At 41.4% G+C, this 27,283-nt stretch overlaps 1 protein-coding gene across 2 annotated transcripts in view; it reads right to left on the bottom strand.

Annotated features, from left to right (window-relative positions):
* The window catches only part of WNK2 (WNK lysine deficient protein kinase 2), a 403,248-nt gene that overhangs the window by 54,065 nt on the left and 321,900 nt on the right, over nucleotides 1-27,283 (bottom strand). For both annotated transcript variants that reach the window (XM_082265480.1, XM_082265479.1), the window contains exons 13-20: nucleotides 23,839-24,129; nucleotides 23,674-23,723; nucleotides 20,761-20,926; nucleotides 20,563-20,679; nucleotides 17,457-17,627; nucleotides 12,799-12,844; nucleotides 12,588-12,713; nucleotides 5,546-6,528 (exon numbers count right to left, since the gene is read on the bottom strand). In XM_082265480.1, coding sequence (XP_082121606.1) covers nucleotides 5,546-6,528; nucleotides 12,588-12,713; nucleotides 12,799-12,844; nucleotides 17,457-17,627; nucleotides 20,563-20,679; nucleotides 20,761-20,926; nucleotides 23,674-23,723; nucleotides 23,839-24,129 — 1,950 coding nt within the window. The remainder of the gene's footprint in view (nucleotides 1-5,545; nucleotides 6,529-12,587; nucleotides 12,714-12,798; nucleotides 12,845-17,456; nucleotides 17,628-20,562; nucleotides 20,680-20,760; nucleotides 20,927-23,673; nucleotides 23,724-23,838; nucleotides 24,130-27,283) is intronic.

Raw genomic sequence — 27,283 nt, 5'->3', positions numbered from 1 at the left:
TTTCACGGTAGCCCATTCACTGACAAGCAATCCACAGAGGATCAGTTTTCAGTGTGTGGCTAAGCAGCCCCCTCATAGGCATTCTGAAAGGTGATCTCGCCACCTGAATGCCCATTTTATATTTTGTCTAAACTGCAATTTGCAATGGGACTAATGTACCACAACTGCCACACTTACTTCGATGGTCATGTGACAGGCTGTGCTGCCCGTCAACTCAACAGACCACATAAAATTTTCCGCAGAGCAAACCATCACAGCCATGGCATGTGAACAGCCCTCTCGGACTGTTTTGTAGATTTGGGGGGAGTTTAAACCTGCTGCTCAACTGCCTGTTTTTACAATCCACCCACTGTCCATAGTAAAGATGCCTTCCGTTTTCAGAACTAAATAGTTTTCTACTAAATTATAAAAGCTTCCCAACACGCAAAAGGTAGCTAAACTCTAGGCAAATTGCAAAGTACACTGTAGAAATACATATATGGAGCTGCCCTACCTACAAAATGATTTGTATTTGTCCATACGGGCCTGAGATTTAAAAAGCACAGCTGGCATAGTGATCTGGCTTTTTATTTGCTTAAATTAAATCCCAAAGCTTTGTCTCCTCCCTTCCCCTAATCTGCGATTGGACAGTGAAGAAGCAAAAGGAGACTGAAGAAAGGTAATTTTTTTGCGCTCTACTCTTGTCAGTACCGATAAAATGCAAGACCACTAATTGGACCCAGGTACCACCATTTACTTTTACAGTTTGGAGGCTGCCATAGAATTCAAGGTAAATTCAGGTATTTCTACTATTTGCATTATTTTTTTAAACACACGATTGCATTCATTTTTTCTTCTTAACTGCCTGGGTTTCTGCTTTAAAATGTAGGTAAATCTTCACTCTGCTGTTGACGAAATCTAAAACATTTCAGTATGGAAATTTGACTCCTTATGTTATTCCCACAGAGGCTAGATGGGAGCTGGCATTACATGGATGACCCAGCCACCAAATGATTGTTCCTGCCACCAGACATAGGATAGTCTCGGGGGAAAACAAAAATACTCTGTTATAAAATCTATCCCAGATAACTGACTCTTTGCTGAGCAAGCCCACTCAGTGTACATGGAGGACATCTAGACACAAAATTGTACCCTGACATCTCTGCGAGTAGGAAAAACCCTTCCGAGTCCAGTTCTGCTATTCGAATGATACTGTCAAGATAATTCTCCACTTCATTATGCGTTGTGATGGGCTTTATGTTCAAGTCGAACGCAAGTTGGACTCGAACATCGGGTGTTCTTGTATCCGCTGAATACAGGAACACCCGGGGCAGGAAGTTCAAAGGGATTGGCCAAAACATGCACCTAATCTGTATGCTTCGGCCAATCACAGCACAATGTCCTGTCAGAGCCATGATTGGCCAAAGGCAGGGTGCCTTTAGCCAATCATGGCTAAGGAGCTAGGTCCACGCCTCACACTATATAAGGCTGCTTACACAGCGGCCATGTGTGGTGTGTTAGGAGTGGAGATTAGGCAGGTAGTTAGTGGATTGTGCTTTCATGTTTAATGCAGTAAGTGCAGTGTAGTGCTGTGCTGATTCATCTTGTGTAACACAGTGTACTGCAGTCAGTTTAGTGTAGTGCTGTGCTAATTCTTGTGTAACACAGTGTAGTGCTGTGATTCTTGTGTATCACAGTGTAGTGCGGCCACTGAAGTGTTGTATACACCAATAAGTCTGTCACCCCACTGACCCCATTTTCTTCTTTCATTGATATATAGATTTTTTTTTTTATTTTTTTTTTTCAGCATTTGGTTTTGTTGCTGAAATATTGGTACTCCCCCTTCTGTGTCACAGGTTCTATTTTTTCTGCGTCAGTCGTGATTTTTTTTTTGTGGCACAGCAGCACTAATATTTAAGGCATAATTGCTGCCCCCCCTTCTGTGTCCCAGATGCTATTCCTTCCACATCAGCAGGTTTATTTTTTGTGGCGCAGCAGCAGCACTAATAACATTTAGGGCATAAATCCTGTCCCACCTTCTGCGTCGCAGGCGCTTTTCCTTCCTGAGTGAGCCGTGTTTTGGTTTTTTTTCATGGCACAGCAGCACTAATAATATTTAGGGCATAATTGCAGTCTCCTCTTCTGCATCGCAGGTGCTAATCCTTCTGAGTCAGCAGGGTTTTTTTTGTGGAGCAACAGCACTAATAGTTAGGGCATAATTGCGGTCCCCCCTTCTGCATTGTAGGTGCTATTTCTTCTACATTAGCAGGTTTTCTTTTTGCAGCAGCACTAATATTTAGGGCATAATTGGGGTCCCCCCTTCTGCATTGCAGGTGCTATTCCTTCTGCATCAGCAGGGTTTTGTGTGTGGCGTAGCAGCACTAATAATATTTAGGGTATAATTGCTGTCCCCCCCTTCTGCTATTCCTTTTGCGTCAGCAGTGGGTTTTTTTTTTCATGGCACAGCAGCACTAATAATATTTAGGGCATAAGTACTGTCCCCTCTTCTGCATCGCAAGTGCTATTCCTTCTGCATAAGCAGGGTTTTTTTTTCCATGGCACAGCAGCACTAAATATTTAGGGCATAATTGCTGTCCCCCCCTTCTGCGTCAAATGTGCCATTCCTTCTGCATCAGCAGGGCTTCTCTTTGGTTTCTGTGGCCCAGCAGCACTAATTCCATTTATGGCATCATTGCTGTCCTCCCTTTGGAGTTTTTTTTTGGCTTTATTAGGTTTTTCTTTATATTAAAAAAAAAAAAAAAAAATGATATATATAGATATATATATATATATATATATATATATATATATATATATATATATATATAGATATATAGATATATATATATATATATATATATATATATATATATAATATAGTTGAGTGGATAACTAAGCCATCCTCCTCCTTCTCATCCTCTGTTACCCAGGCTCATACTAGTTTGCCTTCCATCGCAGCTGCCAAAAGCGGCCTATTCCACAGGCTCCTTGTCCACAGCTCCTCCTTCTGTAGCCTCACCATCATGCACAGAGGCAGGGCAGCCATCAGAAATTGTGGGGCCCCTTACACAGCTTTAGGCCTGGGGGCCCCCCCCCCCCGGGCCTGACCACCCCCCCCCCCCCCCGGGCCTGACCACCAACATTCAGCAGGGCCTGCCCATGGGCCATCCCACCAAATCCACCCACTAGCCATAACAGTGAGTCCTTCAGTGTACACTTTTAACACTTAAAGAGGAAGTGAACCCTCCTCTGCAAGTTGTACCTATAGGTAAGCCTATGATAAGGCTTACCTATAGGTACTGTAAATATCTCCTAAACATGCACCCCCCTCCTGAACCATACCAGGCTGCTTGCCCTCAACATGAGGAGGATGCTTTGGGGTGCCCCTCAAAGCACCTTATCCCCGTATTGATGGGGACAAGGGCCTCTTACTGACAACCATGGGCTGTGGGGGTCTGCAGGTGGCGGGCTTATCAGAATCTGGAAGCCCCCATTAGCAATGGGGCCCCCAGATCCCGCCCCCCCCTATGTGAATGGGTATCAGGTACATCGTACCCCTACCCATTCACCAAAAAAGTGTGTACAAAAAAATTAAACACAAGAAGTTTTTGACAAATCCTTTATTTAAAAAAAAAAAAAAATAGTGTCCCCCGATGTAAATCCATAGTCAATGCCGCACCGAAAAAAGAAGCTCCGTTCTCTCTGAAAGCTTCCTGCGGACTGCCTATTTGCGGTTTGACAGTTCTTATGTAGGGAATGGGCGGGCCACACCGGTGAGGTCACCAACCCAGTATGCACCGGTTTGTGATGTCACGAGGGGCGGGACCCGGTGACGTGGTCCCTATATCCCCTCCCATTCCCTATATAAGAACTGTCAAAAAACGAATAAGCAGTCCATGGGAAGCGTTCACCGAGAGCAGAGCTTTCTTTTTTTTCCGGGTCGGTGGGTCCTGCGGGCGGCGTGATTGACGATGGGTTTACATTGAGGGACACTTTTTTTTTATTTTTGAATAAAGGACTTGTCAAAAACGGTCTTATGTGTTTAATTTTTTTTGGTGAATGGGTAGGGGTATGATGTGAATCAATATAGCCAGTAATAATAGGGATAGGGGATACCTACAGCGCTTGCCAACGATATACATTTAAACTAGATTTATATAAATGATTCAACAGTTCATATAAATATGTGCATCAAAAGTGCTCTGTGCAATTATTCAATAGTGAACCATTCATATAGGTGCATATAGTAAACATGTCATATAAAGTGCATGTAGTAAGTAATAAATAAAAAGTGCATGTGCCTCATTAGTGCTCTGCAAAGTCCACAGAAATATAAATTATATAAAGGCGACTGTGGTAAACACAGTACAAAAGGAAAGTTACTTGTGCAAAACAATCCAATATGAATAAAGTGCAGGTGCTCAAGGCAGATTTCCCAATCAGCCGTGTGACTTATGAATAGCACCGATCACTCTCCACCGTGGTACGGGTATGGGTGGGTCACTCACCAGATGCTGTTGGTCTTACATGCTATATAGCAATAAGACCAAAAAGCGCTTGGTTGGCTGCCATGACCAGGGCAGGTACCCACTTGTATCGTCACTCCATCCTTGTGACAGGTCCCATCTTTCCCTCTCCCCTTATCCCATCCCTATGCGTTGTCAGTTTCAAACTACTTGCTTAATAAACCACCGAAGGACATATTTCCCCCCTTTATGCAGAAATGAAAATGGGACTTGGGAAGGGCCTTAACAAGTAAACAGAGGGACCTTAGTAGGTAACAAGAGGCCAGCTATAAATTGACACACTGGTACAGGACACCCGCCCTCCAACACAAGAGTTTTCCTGAGGTTTCACCTCCATTGACAATGCCAACAAGATACTGGCTCACTTTTGCACATTTAGTGGTCATGTCTAAACGTCATTTCTTACAGGTTCCTTCTTAGAGGACTGCCCTGAACACTTCCGGTTACATATCACTTTGCTCTCCAGATATAAGAGATCCCTCCTTTTTTACTTGCCTACTGCGGCTAAGGTCAGCATTCCACAAAAACAGAGAAGTACTGACTCCCCTATTGTTGGCCAGTGGCTTGGGCACTCCTCTACCATATCTCTTTATTCAAAATATGTCCTGGCTTGAGTCTATAGTACCATTTTTTTCATGGGAGGATTTGGCAAGGACAAAAGTTAATTTCTATTGCTTTTTAATAATGACATAAGTAGTGGCAGACAATTTCTGTGCATACAATATTGTTCCCATATCTCCTCCATATACCGTTTGTATGACCACCAAAGTGTGATATGTGTCAGTTTTGATGCCTATTGCATGGTGTACTGTTGTTCTACATGCCATGCTGAAAGACGAAATAAAACATTTATAAATGAAAAATTCTTCCCTGATCTAACTGTAAATGCCAAATTAGGTGAAAGTTTACTTGTACCTTTAAATAGACCCTGAAGTGTTATAGCAATTTACATGCTTCTGACATTTTACCGAATTTACCAATTTTGTTGAGTCAAAGTTTAGAGAAATCCCTGTATCATACAGAAAAAAAGAAGAACTTACCCTATGCCTCGGTGATTCACAGCCATTGATGTCACCACTGATTGATTCTGCTGATGGAGCACTCTCAATTGGATCCAAGATTGTTCTGTTACAACCTGTGATGGAAGTTATGTCTGCATTTAGTGGCTGTGAGCTGATAACCTCTGCTGCATTTTCTATGGTCACAGAATTATCTGGTGTCCCAGCAGACTGATTCGTTGAAGCATATTCCTGATATAGCAGATTACGGAGCTTTTCATCTAAAGTCTTAATTGTATCATCCGTATATTCCACTCTGGGTGGACCTTCTCCATCCGATTCCATGCTAGTTTGTTGTACAGTTGAATTCACTAATGGTAAAGCTAAAGGCTGAGCCTGAGTTTGTAAGACAGATTGAGATGCTGCAGATACTTCATGAATGTGCAGTGCTTCATTTTTTTGATTACTCTTGACACCTGAACAAGTGTCTGTCTTTAATTGGACAAGTGGACTGCATTCCGATTCATATAACACCTGCTGTTCAGGCTGAAGATTGACAGCGTTTTCCTGAGGAAAGGGGTGTGGTTTACCATTATCATGAGTTGCCTGTGCAGAATGGACCAGTTCATTTGAACCAATAGCATTGGATGTTTGATCTGGTGGTGACACACACCTATTGTGCTTGGTTTGTGCCAAAGTGTGTGCTGCTGGCTTCTCATTCAGAGACAGTACATGGGATTCTGCTACTTCCACTTCAACAACTGGTTGAAAAACCGCAGATGCACCAAGAGTAGCAGGATCTCCTTGCCGGAAGGAAAGAGATTCTGGAAGAGCTGAAACCAACATTTCAGTCTGAGTTTGCAGATCAGAGAATATTGTGGAGGATGACTGTGTTATTGAGGATAGTGTCAAGGAAGCAGGAATTTCTACATCCACATCTGTTGAAATCGACTGGCTTGCGGTTGAGTTGGACTTGTCCTGTTCTGTAGAAAATTGATGTTGACCATCTTCACTGACCTTTTCATCTGTAAGAAATGAAACACTCAGCATCATTTCACCTCATTTACTACCAGAAATACAACAGCTAAGATCATGCAGATATGCATCTCATTGATCTGCAACCAAAAATGGAAAAACTGAGAATGGCAGCAGGTTAAACGTGAGGATATTGGTTTTTACGGTTTTGAAACAAGATCTTGTTAAGTCTAGGAATACATTCAAAGCCTCTACTGTTCCTTCCAATTCACAGATTTGGTTATACGGCTAATTTGTTACTTCACCAAATCAAGTCGATACCTAGGCTGAATGTAAACTTGTCAGGAGAAAAGTACAGAAATGGTTATATATACATGTGTTCCTTATGAGATAGCTAGTTGCCTGGCCGTTACACGGACCTCTGAGCTTTATGGTTTGCTTTATTGTTTATTGTTTTCCAAGTCAGCCTTTTTCAACCTCAGGTTTCTAAAGCAGTGATTTGGCAAAATCTCTAAAAATGTACTGTAAATTGCAGCGAGTGGCTCAAGCCTGCCTTTTAGTTACACAAAGCCACGTTTTATTGTGCAGCATTTCAACCTTCTAGCTGCCGGCTTCCTAGCAACCAATGACTGTCAAGAAGGCAGTAAAGGCAACCATCATTGCTGGACTCCTGAAAAAAAATGCTTGTTACCTGGATGCGCTTGCCTTTTGCTCCCTTTTGGTCTGTTAAATATAAGATGGAAAGTGTTTTATTATACCTGTTTGACAGGCGTAAAAAAAAAAAAAAAAAGTATTCATCCAGCCAGAAATCATGTGAGCTGATAACATCCTGTACTCTCTGCCTCTAGGCTATCAGTTCGCATTATTTTGTTGACTATAAAACACCTCTTCCTGTTAGAGAAGAGAGGGAGGTATGAAGTCCCAATACAGTATTCCAATACACTCCCTGTCCTAGGGTGACAACACTGCTGGGTATAGTTATCACTATAGGACATGGAGTTAATAGCAGGATTACCAGGGTAAAACCAAGAGCCAAATATAAAAAAAGAAAACTAATGCAGCCATCACATCTAAGATCAGTAAGCTGCAACACTGTCAAAGTGTATCTAAACTTTAAGAACAAACATTAGGTAATTTTGAGTTAAAAAAAAACCAGAAAGCATTCTGTAATTGAGGGCCAAAAAGTGTTATAATTCCCTAATTAAACTGGTCACAGGTTAGCGGCAGCAGTGGTAGTCCCCATATTTTCCTTTAGGAAAGAAGCCTTTCCGAAAATACATAAAAACTCAGATGGCAGTGGCTGTTGTCATGCTGATACATAGGATTTCCTACAGACATCAATGGTTTCTATGGTCATTCTAGCCAACGGCACACATTGACGTTGTTCCAAATACTACATCAGCCAATGCAGATGCTGCCATCACAGAGCTCAGCGATGAGTGCTGTGATGTGAATCAAGGGCAGCAATCAGCTGGGTTGCAGAAAATGTAGAAATCATGGATGGAGATGCTATCCCCCACATAAGATGATGTCTATAAAGCCTGACAGGATAAATACATTGAATTATGTGAATTATATCCCTTCGATAAAAAGTGAATGTAACCCAATTTACAAAATGAGTGACATTCTAAAAACTGGTACCAATAAAAAAAATATAAAAAAAATCCCATTTATTGATGTAATATACCAAGCCACAGCCTAAGTGCCCTGGAGGTTCAGAAAAATACTTCCATTTCTATTCATAGCAGGAGAATATGTAAACGAGAATTTGAGAACATTGTATATGATTTGGGATAACGTATATTAATTCATGCATTGGCCAAAATGTGACCTGAATAAAATACTTGAAATTACTGTTAAGAAGAATATTACAGCATGCATGAGTACAGAGGCGGATGTGGTCTAACCAGGCCTTCCATAAACTGGGGCAAGGTTACATTTAATGTATTAGCACTCTGGTGTCTGCTACATCACACATATGTCACAAGAGTCAGCTCTGTACATGTGTTGTAATGGTTAAGAGAACCATTCAAAACTGGGTTCTATGAGAAGTCCAATCCACTGCATTCTATCCATGAATCGCAGGCAGTTTATGAATAGATCGCATCCCCACACATGCAGAGCAGGAAAGCTGCTGTGTATCTTGTTGTGGCATGTCGTTCCCTGCCAGCCCTTTCTCTTCTCCTGTCTATCCCAAGTGCTTGTATGTGACATCGCATGGGATGGACAAGAGAAGTGGGCCGGCAGAACAGTGCACACAACATGACAGAGCAGCTTCCTGCACTGATCTGCATGAGAAAGAAACGACTTAGATATTGTAATGTAGACTGCTGCCTCCCCTTACTCTGCCCTGCTGCTGCGCCCCATGTAATGTGCCCTGCTGCTGTGCCCCATGTAATGTGCCCTGCTGCCCACGTACATTGCTTATCTCAAGTTAGACCTAAAAATTAGCATCTCTGCAAAAAAAAAAAAAGCAGGCACATGTTTCACAATAAATAGGTAAGTTTTAATATTACTTACTCTATTGTTAAGGCCTGGTTCATTACTATGTGGCTCTGTGAGCTGCGTTTGTGTGGGCACAGCAGGCCATGCAAATGAAAGGTCTGCTGGGTGTGCCTTTAATGCAGGAAAAAGGTTCCTGCGCCATTTTTAAAAAAATGCAGCCGGATGAAAAACCGCATGGTGATGGAAAAGACGCTCTGGTTTCAGATGCTTGTGGGTGGCAATAAGAATAAATGGCAGTCCTGCACACCTGCAAAGGAGCAGCACAGTTTGGCTACAGGTGGTTTCGGGTGTGGTAAAAGGTGTGATTTACCCACTGTCCAGCACAAGTGTGAACCTAGCCTTAAAGTGATTTCTAAAAATAACTTATGTCAACAACACACCACACCAATGTTCTATGAGTTTTAGTTGTGAACTTTATTTCACGGGCTCCCTGAGATCTCAAACATTTTGCCAATGGTTCCTCCAAGGCGAAAAGGTTGAGAAACCCTGGTCTCAAAGTTTAGTCTCATACCAAAAACATGCAGCCTTAAAGAGGAAATTCACTCTCCCCCCATTTATTTTTTCCCTTCTTACCCAATATACTGGGTTGTCTTCAATTCACACACTAACCTGTCCAATGATCCAGCATTGTGCTGGTGTGATCTGCTTCATTGCTGCCATTTTCCTCTATGAAGTCACTGGAAGCTGGCTGTCTCTTGCTGGTTCAGCAGGCAGGTACCAATGATACACCACCAAGCCCATCCTCCTCCCTTGTCTGCTGAATTAAAGCCTATGCCTCCTGGAAAATACATGTTGCAGCAGGCATCAGGGGCATAGCACTCCTCACTTAGGTGAGAATGAAGGACAGGGAAGTGGGCAAGAACAGAATTATGAAAAAAAAAAAAAAGTTTCAGAAGGGGATGAGGGGTTGATTTGAGAGGGGGGACTTTTTTTTTTTAGTGTTAAAGTTTGAATTAACTATGAAAGATTTTCATTTGCCCCCATAGCTTAACCTAGCTGAGGATCTAGACCTAGGGAATATAAAAGAAATGGCACCTAGCCACCACCATCTGAAGACTGGTAAGCTTAAATCTAAAACATTTTTTTTGGTTTTAGATTAGCTTCCTCTAAAAGCCTAACATACTCAGGACTCTGATGGTGTTATGATTATGGTAAAGACCACATAATTTATGTTATCAACAGGAGCTTGGGCAGCTGACAAGGCGGCACTTCAGGTGAATTTTCCTGGTGTGCATGTGTTTTACATTACAGTAATCGATTCACCTGCACTACAGATTTGAGGAATGGTACCTTCACTTCTTTATATTTATATAAAATTATCATAACCCCAACCCCAATAATTTATCAAGGGACCCAGGGTCAGAAGGATTCGGAGACAACTGGGATGTCCTGTTGCAGTCTGAGCATAAGGCAACAACAAACAAAACAGTAACAAGCCCACAAACCAGGCAAAAACTGGGGGTCAACTGCAGCTCAAGAGCTGCTTGGAAAACCTTAAACCAACCTGGCAAAAACTTAGAACATACGTGTAGGCAGGTGCAGTCTGTATTCTCCACTGCAACTGGCACTCGACCACAGTGGCAATGCAGATGAGGGACGAAGTTGAGAGGAACTTAATTGCTCTAGGTTTTCCTCGGTCACAGGGGGGCAGCTATTCGATCGGATGCTGGTCCCACATGTGACTCTGGCAGCAATCTTGGGTCAGGCAGAGCAGGCTTGGCGTGCTTTATGCCAGTGGTTCGAGTAGGGACAGGTTGCCCATTTGTCAGGGACATTACTTAGAGTGAGGGAAAGGTTCCAGAGGAGTAGGGAGAGTGCAGGGACCTGCATCTACCTCAACCAGGAAGACTCCCCCTTTGGGTACAGACCAGCCAGACCACATTCCGCTCCTCCTGGCAGATGATGTTGGTACCTTTAAGTCTTCAGACCACTGTTCCACCGTTGCTATAGTTTGTAAGTGGCTCTGGACAGGTGTGCCTCCCAGCCAGGCATGTTTGTACTTACTAAACTTTTCTACAATATATTGCTTTTGCCAAATTTGGATTCTGTGCGCTCACTGCCCGCCACACCATGCTGCACCTAGCCCATACACCCAAATGGAAAACCAGGTGGCAGCCTTTTAAATCTGGGACACAGATGCCTGATGCTGATAAGCCCATAAGGCACTGATCTAGTGGAGTAAGCCTTATAGTGGCTGAATAGCAGCTTTTGTTTGCCATTGTCCATTCCCCTGTAGATGGCAGTATAACCTAATTGTCTTTGAATCCTTCTGCCCCTGTGTCACCAGGGCCAGACTGGCTTACTGGGAAATTTCCCGGTAGGCCGGCAAGACCCCCTGCCCCGGGGTGTCCTAACGGCATCCGTAAAAATAATAGCTGCAGCCGGCCCGGCATGTATACTGCGCATGCATCGCCGCCGCTTGGGAAAGCCCGTACACGCTCGGCCATTCTTGGGCAGCCTGCGCATGCACAGTGATGCGAGGGTTCCCCGCTGCCACCATTCTTAAATGTAAGGCGCCACACCGATGGGTTAGTAAGACTCCTCCACAGCCCCTGCATCTCCTGTACCATGCCCGCAGCCCTGCATCTCCTGTACCATATGTTCACAGCCCCTGCATCTCCTGTATCATGCCCGCAGCACTGCATCCCCTGTACTTTGCCCACAGCCCCTGCACAATGCCCGCAGTCCCTGCATCTCCTGCGCCTCCCGCACCATGCCTGCAGCCTCTGCATCTCCTGCACCACGCCCGCTGCCCCTGCATCTCCTGCACCACGCTCGCAGCCTCCATCTCCTGTACCATGCCCACACAGCCTATGACCACCTCCTGTACCATGTCCACACTTTTAACCCGAATTTGCATTATATATATATATATATATATATATATATATTTATATATTAGAGAGAGATACATAAATAAAGCCCCAAATGCTTTCATATCTGTCTAATTTATAATACACACTTAAAAGAGAAAACCAAGCATTTTAAAGAACATTTGATTAACAAGAAAATAATGATGTTATGCTATTGGGCTGGTATAATAATGCTATGGTGCTGGTATGAAATTATTTCCAGGGCTGAATTTTATTCCCAGTCCGGCCCTGTGTGTCACTTTATTAGAATTAGGAAAGTTTAAATATTAGCTGTAGTTGATGAAGAATATGCAACACCTGCTTAATGTTAGGTACATAAGAAGACAGTGCCTAATATCCAGTAGCCTTACACCAGAACTACTGTAGACTGCAGTATGTGTCAAGGGTCACAGACGCCGACTGTTGAAATAAGAAACCAGGGCTCATTAGCATACGGACAATCTCATAAACCGAGCTAAATAAATTCCTTTCATTCTATTTACTAGATCTCATTTAAATAAATGTACAATGTTGGGTTTTACTCTACCTCCCCTTTGACAGGCAGAGTTTGGAAACAGTACATTCACAATAACAGCCTAAGTAACCATATTCCTAACAAATTGCAGGACTTCACATAAAGGTTTTAATTTTATACACAAAGGATGTCAGAAAAGAAACAAAACCCAGGGGCAGCTGGACTGTATCCCTATGCGTGGTTCTATGCTAAATGTTTACGGGTGAAAAAGATGTACCTTTGGCATTACCACCTGTGCTTTCACTCTGACGTTCTGTCTTTGTAGCTACTGAAGAGACATCTGTAGCGCTTGGACTCTCCATCACTGGGCAGATGATAAACCAACGCTTCCCAGTATGCAAGACTAGAAAATACAAATGCAGAGATGCTTAGTCATCTACATCACTTTAAAAAAGCTACCTGCGAGGAACGGGATGTTGCTCTCATACCGTTTTGCTGGTAAACTGGTGTCCTTATTGGGGTATGTTGATTTTCCTTTGAAAAAATTTAAATCAAAGTGTTAAGTTGTTTCACTCAATGCCGGAACAAAGAGGTGTCATAAAACAATCTGATTAGTGTCAAAAGCGAACAAACACTAAAATTATTCTCATTTTACAAGGGCTGAAATAGGGAAAATCATTCAGTATTTTCTTATTGCTCACAAGCTCCAGCAGCAAGATCTCTCTGCAGAAGTTCTGAGCTCAACGCCAACAACTATCACAAAGACAAGCAAGGGGATGCCTTTACTATGGCTGCATTCTCAGTATTTTCTTATTGCTCACAAGCTCCAGCAGCAAGATCTCTCTGCAGAAGTTCTGAGCTCAACGCCAACAACTATCACAAAGACAAGCAAGGGGATGCCTTTACTATGGCTGCATTCTCAGTAATATAAATATAAATTAAGAATAAAGAGAAACAAGTATGTAGCCACATAATGGCTGCAAATGGAACTATATTGAGCATGACAATTTAAGAATAAAGTTCATTCCTCCACTCTCTGCAGTATTTGACTGTGAGCCTACCCAGGGTATGCCCACAACAGTTTGGGCCCCCTAGAAGTGATTTGAGGACTCTAGCCATTATTTAGCCATCATTTATCCAGAAGAATGTGGGATTGGACCTCAGAGCTGTTGGTCTGCAGGAGACCATGTCAGAGAAAGGGGTGAGTATTGTAGCAAAGCGTATTTTTGTTTAAGTTTGAAATGCTGGGCTACATAATTAAAAGGAAAAAAACGGAGGTCAGAATTGAAGCCCAGTCGATATCCAATGCTTGCCATCACACTAAAGGGATCTATGCTGTTATAAATCAGAAAGTCCCACCCCCACAACCATACGCAGCCACAAAACAAATGTTTATTGCAGAGAAGGGAAGGAGGTATGTCTGAGTATGGATTACTAAAAGCAGTAGGTCTCTGGTGCTAATTGCACTACATAGTCATATAGTTGGGACACCTCATGCATCTGCTAACCAGTGATGGATCTGCAATTCCAGCCTTATAACAGCCCCAAATCTCCATTGTCTAGCTAGCCCTAGAAACGCAATAGAAGGATCAAAGGTCATAGCCACACAAGGCATGCCCATGCTAAAAGCAAAAAGACAGCTTGCCCACTTTGTGCCAGTTCACCCAGAAACAAGTGTAGAGAAAACCAAGTTTTCTGTGTTTACAAGTGACAGCTTGTCTCCCAATGGCTCTCAGAGATCTGATCTTCTGAGTGTCTCCCATTGAGTGCATGATGGGGACAAGACAGATGCAGGTGCCCGGAGTGCAGTGCAGGTACCAAGAACTCCAGTGGATGATCTTCCAGCAAGTGAGAGAGGGAGAGCCAACTACAGTGTGCAGGGGAAGTAAGAGCTGACTGGGTGCTTCTGCTTAATATAGCAACAAAAGTAAGACATGGAAGATGGTGGAGCTTTAAAGGAGGTGGGGAGAAGATAGGGGCAGTGGAGGGGGGTTGGGGTTGTATGCAGAGGTGAGAGCTTAGAAGGGGTGAAAGTGAGATGTGGATAGGGGATGCAGAGGATGGATGCAGCTGTGGAAGAAGGCTCAACTCTGTACTATGTATGCAGCGCACCCCTGAACGCTGCACTATGCACAGTGCCTTGCGAAAGTATTCGGCCCCCTTGAACTTTTCGACCTTTTGCCACATTTCCGGCTTCAAACATAAAGATATAAAACTGTAATTTTTTGTGAAGAATCAACAAGTGGGACACAATCATGAAGTGGAACTAAATTTATTGGATATTTCAAACTTTGTTAACAAATATAAAACTGAAAAATTGGGCGTGCAAAATGATTCAGCCCCTTTACTTTCAGTGCAGCAAACTCTCTCCACAAGTTCAGTGAGGATCTCTGAATGATCCAATGTTGACCTAAATGACTAATGATGATAAATAGAATCCACCTGTGTGTAATCAAGTCTCAGTATAAATGCACCTGCACTGTGATAGTCTCAGAGGTCCGTTTAAAGCGCAGAGAGCATCATGAAGAACAAGGAACACACCAAGCAGGTTCGAGATACTGTTGGAGAAGTTTAAATCCGGATTTGGATACAAAAAGATTTCTCAAGCTTTAAACATCCCAAGGAGCACTGTGCAAGCAATAATATTAAAATGGAAGGAATATCAGACCACTGCAAATCTACGAAGACCTGGCCGTCCCTCTAAACTTTCAGCTTATACAAGGAGAAGACTGATCAGAGATGCAGCCAAGAGGCCCATGATCACTCTGGATGAACTGCAGAGATCTACAGCTGAGGTGGGAGACTCTGTCCATAGGACAACAATCAGTCGTATACTGCACAAATCTGGCCTTTATGGAAGAGTGGCAAGAAGAAAGCCATTGCTTAAAGATATCCATAAAAAGTGTCGTTTAAAGTTTGCCACAAGCCACCTGGGAGACACACCAAACATGTGGAAGAACGTGCTCTGGTCAGATGAAACCAAAATCAAACTTTTTGTCAATAATGCAAAACGTTATGTTTGGCATAAAAGCAACACAGCTCATCACCCTGAACACACCGTCCCCACTGTCAACATGGTGGTGGCAGCATCATGGTTTGGGCCTGATTTTCTTCAGCAGGGACAGGGAAGATGGTTAAAATTGATGGGAAGATGGATGGAGCCAAATACAGGACCATTCTGGAAGAAAACCTGATGGAGTCTGCAAAAGACCTGAGACTGGGACTGAGATTTGTCTTCCAACAAGACAATGATCCAAAACATAAAGCAAAATCTACAATGGAATTGTTCATCAAACATATTCAGGTGTTAGAATGGCCAAGACAAAGTCCAGACCTGAATCCAATTGAGAATCCGTGGAAAGAACTGAAAACTGCTGTTCACAAACACTCTCCATCCAACCTCACTGAGCTCGAGCTGTTTTGCAAGGAGGAATGGGCAAAAATTTCAGTCTCTCGATGTGCAAAACTGATAGAGACATACTCCAAGCAACTTACAGCTGTAATCGCAGCAAAAGGTGGCGCTACAAAGTATTAACTTAAGGGGGCTGAATAATTTTGCACGCCCAATTTTTCAGTTTTTTATTTGTTAAAAAAGTTTGAAATATCCAATACATTTCGTTCCACTTCATGATTGTGTCCCACTTGTTGATTCTTCACAAAAAATTACAGTTTTATATCTTTATGTTTGAAGCCTGAAATGTGGCAAAAGGTTGAAAAGTTCAAGGGGGGCAAATACTTTCACAAGGCACTGTACATAACTCCCTTCCAAATTCTGCCACTATTTAATGCAGTTTGGAGTGTGTGCGTGTGTGTTGGGGACCGGGGTTGAGTTGCTGTACCTGTTTTCTGAAAAAGCTCTGTGTAGGCATAATTTTGTACTACTTTGCATGCTATGAATTGTGTTTCCTGCAGTTGTATGTGCAGCTTTTCTTTTTAGTAAAAGTATTAATACACTACAGAGGTCTAAGCTTCCTTGGGTTTTACCACCACAAGAACCTTTAATAGACACCACTCGTTTAGCTTTGTGAAGCAAGAAATGTGTAAGGACATTACCCTTGTTATATGTTGTAAAAACCCATACTGCCCACTCTGTGTTACTTTGGCACTGTAAAAACCAAACTGACAAGACTACCCAGTGCTGGCAGTTCTTAACATATTAATCCCATCTTTCCACAGGCAGGGTAGAGTAACATGGAATCAAAAGTATGCTATGCAATATGTGGATATTTAAAAATATAATACATATTTCATTTAAAAGTGAATAGAATATTGTTCAATTAGTTTTCTAATTTCATGATAATGCATTGTCCCCGTTAAATATGTGGAGATTATTAACGCTCATAAAAAATATTAATAATTTAGATATATCAAATATAAAATTTCTGCAGTTATTGCCTCCTTCCACATGCTCATAAAAGTATTTATGCGCATGTAAAATGAGGCAATAGCAGAAGATGCAATAAGGACACATGAAGGCTTGCATTGGCTAAGTTTTACTTGAAGTGTACATCCACTTCATAGTACATTTAGCCATTAGGAAGTATTTGGAAGGATCAATATTTTTCTCTAATCATCTCTACCCTATCACTGATGATACATAATGGAAGAAAAAAAAAATCCAACCTTCCAGGCCAGCAATGTGGATCTTCACTGGTTCGCATATCTGACAACCTGTACTGGATACTAGGGGATATTATTGCATGAACTATTTGTCATACAAGTGACCATTTCTACTTGCTCACAGATGGTTTTATTTATTTTTTATAAAGGTATAAGTACACCGTGGCTGATATATTTTGCAATGCATCAGATAGATGGGTCGAGCAGCCAACTTCTAGGCAGGCAAAAAATAAAACTCACTCTTTTACCTACGGCAGTAAATGTCTTATAAAAGATTTTGTTGTGTGCATTTAAGATGACCATCACGGTTATTCATTACATATCCCTGTCCCTTTGCGGTCTAACTTTGAGTAAATAACCCTGCAATAAAAGTAATTTATGCAGCTAAGAAGCAGGTGCTGACAGCCGGGGGTGGACAGCAGTCAATTTGCAATTTGCTTAGAGCAACAGATCTTGTTTCACAGGGTTTTCTGGGTAATCCAGAAGGAAAAGCACTGAGCATCCCAAATAGATGTGTGTACTGTACCTCCCTCATTTCTGCCTTGAAGGAGTCAGCCTGTTGAGGACTTGCCCCTTGATCGGAGCTTCTCTCTCCTTCAGTATCTTCGCTCAGCATGTCCTCTGCCTTGTCGATGACATCCTTCATCTGCTCAATGAAAATCTCTTTCTCCATCTGCAGTATGAATTCATTTTCCACCTGGTAGCATACAGATATGTTAATTCATAGCATAGTCTTGCCGCATCCACAAAGCATAATATCACAAAGGCGATGCTAAGCGCTCTCAAATAATATACAGCTGCATCTCCTAGCTTTGGTTTATTAAAACTGAAAACTTGGAATCCCTCATCCCATTACAGCTGGGGGAACTGTTCTCTGCTAAAGAAATTTTAATTGCACTCGTTCATATCATGGCTTCTTCAAGTAACCTCGTTAGCCCATTGTGAGACACTACAAAGGCCATCAGAACACTGACAAAGCTAATGTAAAGAGAGAATAAAATAGATGGCTTTACTGTTATGTGGATATGTATGGATGGTTATACAGAGACCAGGCTTTTGCAAGTAATGTAACTAGACAGCACTGTATTTCGAAATCATGATGCCCTATGCACCCTTTTAGATTTGCCCTATTCCTCACTACGATATATAGTTAAAAATGTGAAACCTAAAGCTGAACTCCAGGCGAACCACAAAACAAAAATACATATATAGGAACAGTTTTACAAAGGATTTGTATTTCTGTCCCATCTGGTTCTGAGATTTACACAGCCCTGTCTGGCAGAGTGAAAGACCATTTTTTTTTCTTTTCTACTGCAGTTAGCTTACATTTGCAGCCAGTGACTGGATAGTATACAGAGAAACTGCAAACCGATGAGCTAGTCATTCTTTTCTCCCATCAGCATGTTCTTTAGTAGCACACGAGCACTGCAGCCCAACTGACTGACTCCATGTGCTGCTTCTTCCTCTCTCACTCTGAGCTCTATTGTACAGGGACTTACAATAGACTTGTGCTTAGAAATCAATGTTTCTCAATAACACATCATTGATCATATACACATATATATAATTTTTTTTTTTTTAATACCTACCCGACGTTTAGCTTTAAAACTAAGAGTGGCATATCTACAATAGGAGCCCCTTACATACAGAGCTCTCAATGAAAGAACAGCTATATAAAATTTACTTTATAGAGTCCTGTTACTCTTCCATGTATCGTGGTAGCGTGGTTCTGCTATTATTTACCAAAACGGTCATAGGATGTGCATGCAAAAAAAGACATGAGCAAAATCGTAAGTTATTTAACGCTGCCTCTGCATAATCTACTGCCATAGGCAGAGCCAGAGCCAGTCCTATTTGTTATTTGAACATAACTAGCTACATGTGCTCCAAATCTTAGCAAAATACATATGGGGAAAATAATTAATTTCTTTGATACTGAAATTTTGTGTGCTCAAAGCTTTGCACCAATTTCTTCCACACCAGTAATCACTGCATTCATTTTCAGAAGGAAAACAATCTATGCGTCTCTCTCGCTCTACAATGCTGGACAGTGGGTCTTGTCAATCTTGGAACTCTATTCTAGAGGCGACTGCAATGTGCTACATGCCTGACAAAAATAGTTTACAGCTCTAAAATATTACATTCCTGTATACAACACAGCTTTTTTGGCAACATCCTGCACTGTATATACCAGCTAGAATTTGAGAACTGCTGGGAGCAGCATCGATGCTCTGCTTTCCTTCATTTTTAAGTGAATTTGCTAGGGATGCACCGAAATGAAAATTCTAGGCCGAAACCGAAAATGCAGGATGCCCTTGGCCAAAAACCAAAACCGAAAATGACTTTTTGCCCAAAAAATATTTAAAATAGATAGAACAGGGGCATACACCAAAAACAGGTAGCGACGTACACCTGTCGCTGCCACCCTGTCACAGTATATGTACTGTGATGGGTTGGCAAGAGATTAATTTAATTACCAATGGTATTTCTATTATGCAGCATGAGGGGGTTAATGTATTGCCACTGCTGGTCACTCATTAGTGACTGACCAGTGGCAGTTAATTAACCCCTTTGTGCTGCATTAGTGCAACCAGTATCCGTGTTAATTAACACTGGTTGCACTGATACCGGTTGCACTAATGCAGCACAAAGGGGTTAATTAACTGCCACTGGTCGCATCAGTGACAATACATTAACCCCTCATGCTGCATAATACTAATACCAATGGTAAGCTCGCCTCAGCTTCCCCCCCCCCCACTGCCTCAGCGTCCCTCCCCATCCTAACGATTCAATCTCCTTACTGTCACTCTGCTGAGTGCTCCTCCGGTGTCCTTCATTCAAAATAAGCGCCTCTGGCCGGCGGCCCGCCTCCCGGTGATGTCACTACTACGATGTGTGTATGAATGAAGTGACACACCGGGCGGGAGGGCGGGCGAGCGGCCGCTAATTGATATAACTATGTGAGCCTTCACTTCACTGTCAGCGGGACTGTGTGTGAATGAACTGACCTGACAATTGGCGGGGGGAGCGGCCGCTAATAACTATAACTATGTGAGCGCTTCACCTCCCTGTCAGCGGAGATACATGCCTGACAGGGAAGTGAAGGCTCACATAGTTACAGCTATTAGCGGCCGCTCCCCCCGCCCTCCCGCCCGGTGTCAGGTCAGTTCATTCACACACAGTCCCGCTGACAGTGAAGTGAAGGCTCACATAGTTATATCTATTAGCGGCCGCTCGCCTGCCCTCCCGCCCGGTATGACACTTCGTTCATACACACCTGTAGTAGTAGGGACTTCATTGAGAGGCGGGCTGCCGGCCAGAGGCGGGACTTTTAAAACCTGCACTGCGCCCTCCTCCTTCCTCACGGCGGCCATTCATTTCGGCATTGTTAACCCATTATCGGCCGAAATGGGATAGGCTAATTTTCAGCCGATAATTTCGGTGACTGGAATTTCGGTGCATCCCTAGAATTTGCTAATGTGTTGCAAAGCACATATCACAAAAAGACTTTAATTGTTGCTAACCTTCCACAGTCTTTCATATCCTCTGGAGGCAACTAAATGCAAATTTCACAAATAATGCAAAATACTAGATGAATTTTAGCTTGGCAGCCCCCACCCCACTTGCCTTACCATATATGTAGCAATCTCCTCTGGTGCATCGCCATCCAAGTCAAATTTGAAAGTAACCATTTTGTGGTTGTGTGTTTCCAGCTGGCATTCTACCATCTTGTCTCCAGTGTTGCACACCTGCAGGAAACGGTCATGTAACATCACAATGTAATGTAATCTGTATACACGTATTATTACCAAAAATGGGCTTGGGCTTACATTAAGAATAGTTAGTTTAGGCTTATTGGTCTTTTCCTGACGGGAGCGAGTCCGCGATGACCTCCGATGATGTTTTTTGGCTGGTTTTCCATCAGGTTTGCCGCCATGTATACCCTCATATCCGTCACTCATTTCTCTACCAGAGGCAGCATCGGAACCTATGTAACTATCAGTACAAATAGGAGTTAACCCTATAGGTTCAATTCAGAATGTTTTAACACAAGGATAAGGATCGGTTTCAATATCTTTAATACGATAATAGATATTAAAAATAAAGTCATTACGTTTATTATAGGCCCATGTGTCTTTTTCCACAACTTACACAGAGTACAAATACTTTGAAAATGTAAACATCCCAAAGGTATTTTAACGTTCCTCTCAGACATGGAAAGGGTAAAAACTGATAGTGTATTGGTTTATGGTGGTGAATGAAGGTGACAACCGCTACCATAAATCCTAAGGTGTAATTGTGTTTCAGAAGGAAGACAGAAAAACTATGGAAAAAAAGGGTAGAAGGGGAAGCAGAGGGGTGCTCCAAGACTCATTGGGCTGGCCAAGTCTATTCAACAGAGTATTAGGATTCTACTCACAAAGGTTGCGCCACCCCCCTTCTGGGGTAACAACCAATACAGCATATCATTAGGTTCATTATCTAGGGATGGGTAAAAATGGTAAGATTGTGCTTTCCAGACTCACAGGAATATATCATAAAGATCAACAAGTATGCTTGTTAGTTTCTCAATACTACTTTTGGGTGGCAAGCAGCGTTTAAGGTTTAGATAGCTACATAAAATCAATGGGGTTGATTTACTAAAACTGGAAAGTGCAAAATCTGGTGCCGCTGTGAATGGTAGCCAATCCATTTCTAAGTTCAGCTTGTTCAATTAAGCTTTGACAAAAAAACCTAGAAGCCGATTAGTTTCTATGCAGAGCTGCACTAGTTTTTGCAAGCTTCAGTTTTAGTAAATCAACCCCACTATGTAACAAAGCTACCCAAGAGTATTTTAATAAATTAATGGTGAACAGGGATTTGAGAAGCTCTAAAATTTTTGTTCAGAGGGTCGCACCCAGGTCCACTATATCTGCAGGACATCTATGGTTGTGCAACCTCCGAACCACTTGTGAAGGGTGATCGAAACATATAGGAGAGCCTGGCAGAGACAATGTATTCCCCCATCATTACTTTATTTGCTGCCTCAGTATTTGTAATAGTCAAAACAATTCAGGGCTGTTTAAACCTGGGAGGGACAGGGGATTTGAAAGTCAAGTAGTAATCGAAGGAGCAGTGCATTTCTGGATTAACAGATTCCCATATTTAAAAGACTGTGTACCATAAGGGGGTTTTAAGTTTGGGGGTCTCAAGGGAAATGGGAGCCAAGGAATGGATTAAGTAGTAGTCGTATGGTAATTTGGAGCTTCCAAAAATTCCATAGGGGGGTTTTTTTTAGATCCGTGTAAGGCTACCAATGGTGGAAATTGGGCAGTATAATATTTAAATGCAAGCAGTGTATGTATTTGACTTCAGCATCTTACAGTCCACTCTACAACAGAGTTTAGATGGGTAGAAAGGGAAGCAGCACATGGAGCCAATCAGTTGTGGTCCATTGCAAGAAAAGGTTGATACAGGAGAGACAGAGAGATGAGATCATCAGTATATTGCTTCTCATTTTACTGTCCAGTCACAGGGATAAGGTGGAGACCTGTAAGTAAAAGTGCAGCATAGAAACCTTTCTAGATAGGACTGTGCTGTGTGACAGAGCTCTTTAAATCACAGAACTGGATAGACAAATACAACTAAACTTGACCTAAAAAGAACCAGAACTAAAAAAAACTTGTGTATGTTTAGCGGTTTTCCTGTAGTTCAGCTCTGAATTGTTTCTACAGCCAAGACTCCCCCCCCCCCCCCTTTTTTTAAGTTTTGGAGAGAGGAAGGAAGGGTAAGAACACTTGTCAGGTTTTTATTACTGTTTGTGTCCCTATTTGACCTAGTAACCATGGTCATAAGGACAGTGAGCAATGGGAAAAAAATCTAATTTTGAGTTATCACCAGAACTGGAATAGAAGGAATGGTCCAATAAGGAAACAATTTGATGACAACTGTCACATAAAAAAATCAGTGACTTGAAAAAGATTTTCTCTCGCTTCATCTACTAGACAAATTGTAAGTCGAATATCTCCACGTGGACACAGGTGGCAAAATAAAAACCTCATTAAGAATAAAAAAGCACATTTTTTTGCACACAAGGTGGCTGTATATTTCATGCTTGTGGGGGTACTCATTGTACAATTGTTTGGATAATCCTCCCTGCGAGCAGGCACGATCTTCTCCTATACAGTTATAAAGCAGGGGAAAATGTAATGTATCCTAAATATATTGGTGCAGTGTCAGTTAAAATCACAATGGGTAATGGCAATCATATTACTTTTAAACCTTTGCCCCTTAGAGGGGCAAAGGTTTAAAAGTAATATGAGGAAGTATTACTTTACTGAGAGAGTAGTGGATGCATGGAATAACCTTCCTGCAGAAGTGGTAGCTGCAAATACAGTGAAGGAGTTTAAGCATGCATGGGATAGGCATAAGGCTATCCTTCATATAAGATAGGGCCAGGGACTATTCATAGGATTCACATATATTGGGCAGACTAGATGGGCCAAATGGTTCTTATCTGCCGACACATTCTATGTTTCTATGTTTACTCAAGCGCATGAAGATGGCTCCCTGACCCATGTTCTTGGGGGAGATATGGCTCAGTCTAAGGCCACTAATAATCATATATATATATCTCTATATAAAAAACAAAAAAAATGTTCATGTAAAAGGTCATCCTTTTTAGAAATGTCTACTTTAATCTCACTGATAAACAATACAGCTAGTGCCTACAAGAACATTGCTGATGGACAGAAATAACTCACTTATCACAGCTTTGATTTGAGCTTGGCAGATTTTCTTGATTGTGCTGTTCCTAAAACATGAAATGATAAAAAATTAGCTTTAAAAAATGCTTCTTACATCAGGAGAGACATTACAAATATTTTAACTTTGAGGCCAGCCTGAGTAAAAGAAATATAAAAATCTACCTCATGAGCAGATTCTGCAAATGACTGTGTCGCTTGGCACTGAGTGAGGTTATGAGACTCAGGAGGCTGGGAAATGCCAGGACTTTGATAGGACATACTCTGATTCTCAGCCAAGACTGCCTCAGTATGTGGCATGGTAAGTGGAAGAGAAGGTTGAGCAAGGTGATCTTGTCCTTGCAATGGCTGGGAAATTTCTGAGGGAAAGTGCACTGGTGGTGACATCATCGTTGCAACTGGCAACACTCCTACAGTGGTAGTTAAGTCCACTTTATACTGGGAAAGACCAATGACCTGTACAACATGATTGATGAAAAGTTGTTATTTCAACAATCCAGTTCAATCCCATAGATAGATATTTGAGAAAAATACACATGACCAACTGTTTGTGAACACCCCCATCTTCACATCTAGAACTTGTTGGGCATCCCATTATAAAACCATGGGCATTAATCTGGATTCCCTTCCCCTTTCTCTTGCAGCTTTAACAGCCTCCACTATTTTAAAAAGGCTTTCCACAAAATTTTGGAGTGTCTGGGCAGATTTGCTTCCATGCAGCAAATAGTGCATTTGCAAAATAGGTTTCTGATGTTGGATGAGTACTTGTTCCAGTTGATTAAAAAGGGGTTAAGCAGAGCTGAGGTCAGAGCTCAAGCCAATCAAGTTCCTCTACACCAAAATGTATCTTACCATATCCTTTTGGGACGGTCTTGTACACAGGGGCACAGTTAGGCTGGAACAGAAAAGGGCCTTCCCTATACTGTTGGCTCAGAGTTAGAACAGCATAATGACCGTACAAGGTCTTTGTATGTTAAACTCCATTTGGAAAGGTGTCTACATACTTTTGGCCATAAAGTGTATACTAAAACTAAATCACATTAAAACATTCTCAAAAGGAAGACCAACCGACAAGGAAGGAAGAGTTAGAAAAGGTGTTCACTCACAGGTTCCGTTAATCATTTGTTTTATGTCCCCCCAAAACCTCTTTGTAACCAACATCTGTGTTCTTTAACTTAAAATATTATGAGGTTGATTTACTAAAACTGGAGAGTGCAAAATCTGGTGCAGCTGTAGCGGTAGCCAATCAGCTTCTGACTTCAGCTGGCAAAGTTAAGCTTCGACAGAAAAAACTGGATGCCAATTGGTTTCTATGCAGAGCTGCACCAGATTTTACACTCAAGTTTTAGTAAATCAAGCCCTATATTCAAGCAGGGCTGTTTATTTCTGTTGCCCTGGAGTAACATTTGAGCTACCCATGGTGACATTCTAATTTACATGGCTCCTAAGAACAAGCAGCTGAAAAATAACCAATTGTACAGGTTAGCTAACCTGTGCAGAAAGCTACCGTATCCCCGTGTAAAAATCTTCTCTGGCAGAGTCTGTCTGCATTACCCATCTCTTTCTTCATCCCCTGTGCCCACACTTTAAAAGAATAAAATAAAGTAAAAAAACAACATTCAAGCAAGACTTGTGACATGGGTCCACTGGCTATCTTGAGTACCTGAGGGCAGTCAGTACAAGCCTGCAGTGTTCCACCATCATCCACACAGAAACTTTTTTCTTTACATCTTGTTCAACCAAAACTATCCACCAAACTCTGTAGGGTAAGGGCCAATTTCTAGACCCATGCTACACAGTTGTTAAATTCTGTCAACCTGACTGATGAAGAAATATTTGACTGTGCGTGCACGCCTTTTATTAGCCCTGCATAAGATTCTACAAACTACAGAAGAGTTTTTATCATATCGCAGGTAAAAAAAAAAATTATATTATATTATATATATATATATATATATATATATATATATATATATAATGCATATATACACAACACAGTGGCTGAAAGGAGAAAAGTGAATTGCTAATAAATCATATTTCAGAGCACATTATTAAACCGATTACATCAGATAAAATATGTAAAATATCAAATGACGATGTAAAAACAGAAATAAAGAGTAGGGTAAGAAAAAAAGATTGCATGCTCTCAGTATCAAAGCATAGTCATCTTTTTTTTTTTTTAATAAAAACAGAAAATGCTTTGAATGTAAACTTCTTGACATGCGCCTTGTAATTCGGAATTGCAAAATGTTAAAGTAGTAGTACATTTCATTTCAACACTGCACAAAGCTAAACATAATTTGTAAACATTAAAATGCCTTATTGGTGCAGACAAATAAAGATCTATCATTATAATTGTTGTTAACAGTTCTGTCCCCTTTGGGACAGGTAGATCTAGAACTTTTTTCCATGCTGCCAAGTGCTAAAACTACACTCTCCTGCCACGGCCTATCCGACAACAGCTTTGAAGGAGACGGCTGATTCATAAATGCAGCTTGTCTCGGCTGTGAACACTTTCCACTGACAAGTAACAACAAGAGGAATTCAGAGCCTGGCATGTTCCCCTTCCTTCTGCATTCTTCTTGCCACTGCTGGTTTGTGTGCTTATAGTGGAGACAAGCTGCATTTATGAACCAGTTGTCTCCTTCAAAGCTGTTGTCAGAACAGAACAAAAATGATAATGATCATTTTTATATAAAATTGGTTTGCTAGAATGAGGTTCAAAAAGAGGTTGTAGATTCCAAATTATTAAAGAAAAATATTGACCTCTAACAAAACTTGAACGTAAATCACTAGGCAGATTTGCCAGTAGTTGGATTTAATCCTTTCATTATTATATTTTCGGAACTAATCAAAAATATTAGATGTTGGTATGTAACACTTTGAAGTGCACCTTCAGTATCCTAGTTAAAGATCAGTATCTTTACAGTTTACTGAAGTTTAATATCCATGATGAATCCTTTCGTATCCACAGAACATATCTATTTCGTTATGGCTCTATTTTCATGAAATGAAGAAAACATCCCATAGCTCAATGATTTACTACTACTGTGCTAAGACCGCTCAGGGGAGCACGCACAAATGCAGCAAGCTGGCATCTCAGTAATGATGGACAACACAATCTCTAAAGGAAAGAACTTTCCTAGCAAATATAAAATTATTAGAAGTAAAAGACTTTGAGAAGGTCTTCCTTTAGGATCAGTGACATAAATGTTTATGGCTTACATCTTTCCTATCTTTTAAATGTTAAAATGGATAAACTGCTTATATTTTATAGGGCATCAGATATGGCCATTCTGACATCCTTTTGTCTTTTATATGTAAAAAAATGGAAATGATCTGTTATTAAAGCAACTCATTTTACTAAACTTGGCAATTCAAACTGAGCAAACAATTTATAAAAAACATAACTCAATTACCGCATGCCTCAATTACCAATAAAGAGGCTTACAGAAAAGATCAGCTTAAATCTGATGCTTTTAGAGTAATAATCTGTCGTCTTGTGTGAACATTTCTCAAACAAAATGTCACTGGAACAATGTTTGCACATATTGGGCAAATTTTAACAATTCAATGGGACATATATACATTTTTAGCTGCTCCTATTGTT

The sequence above is a fragment of the Pelophylax lessonae genome (assembly GCF_965119305.1).
Source record: "Pelophylax lessonae genome assembly, chromosome: 8".
In the NCBI taxonomy this organism is placed as follows: Eukaryota; Metazoa; Chordata; class Amphibia; order Anura; family Ranidae; genus Pelophylax; species Pelophylax lessonae.
This window is presented reverse-complemented; position numbering and strand designations above follow the sequence as displayed.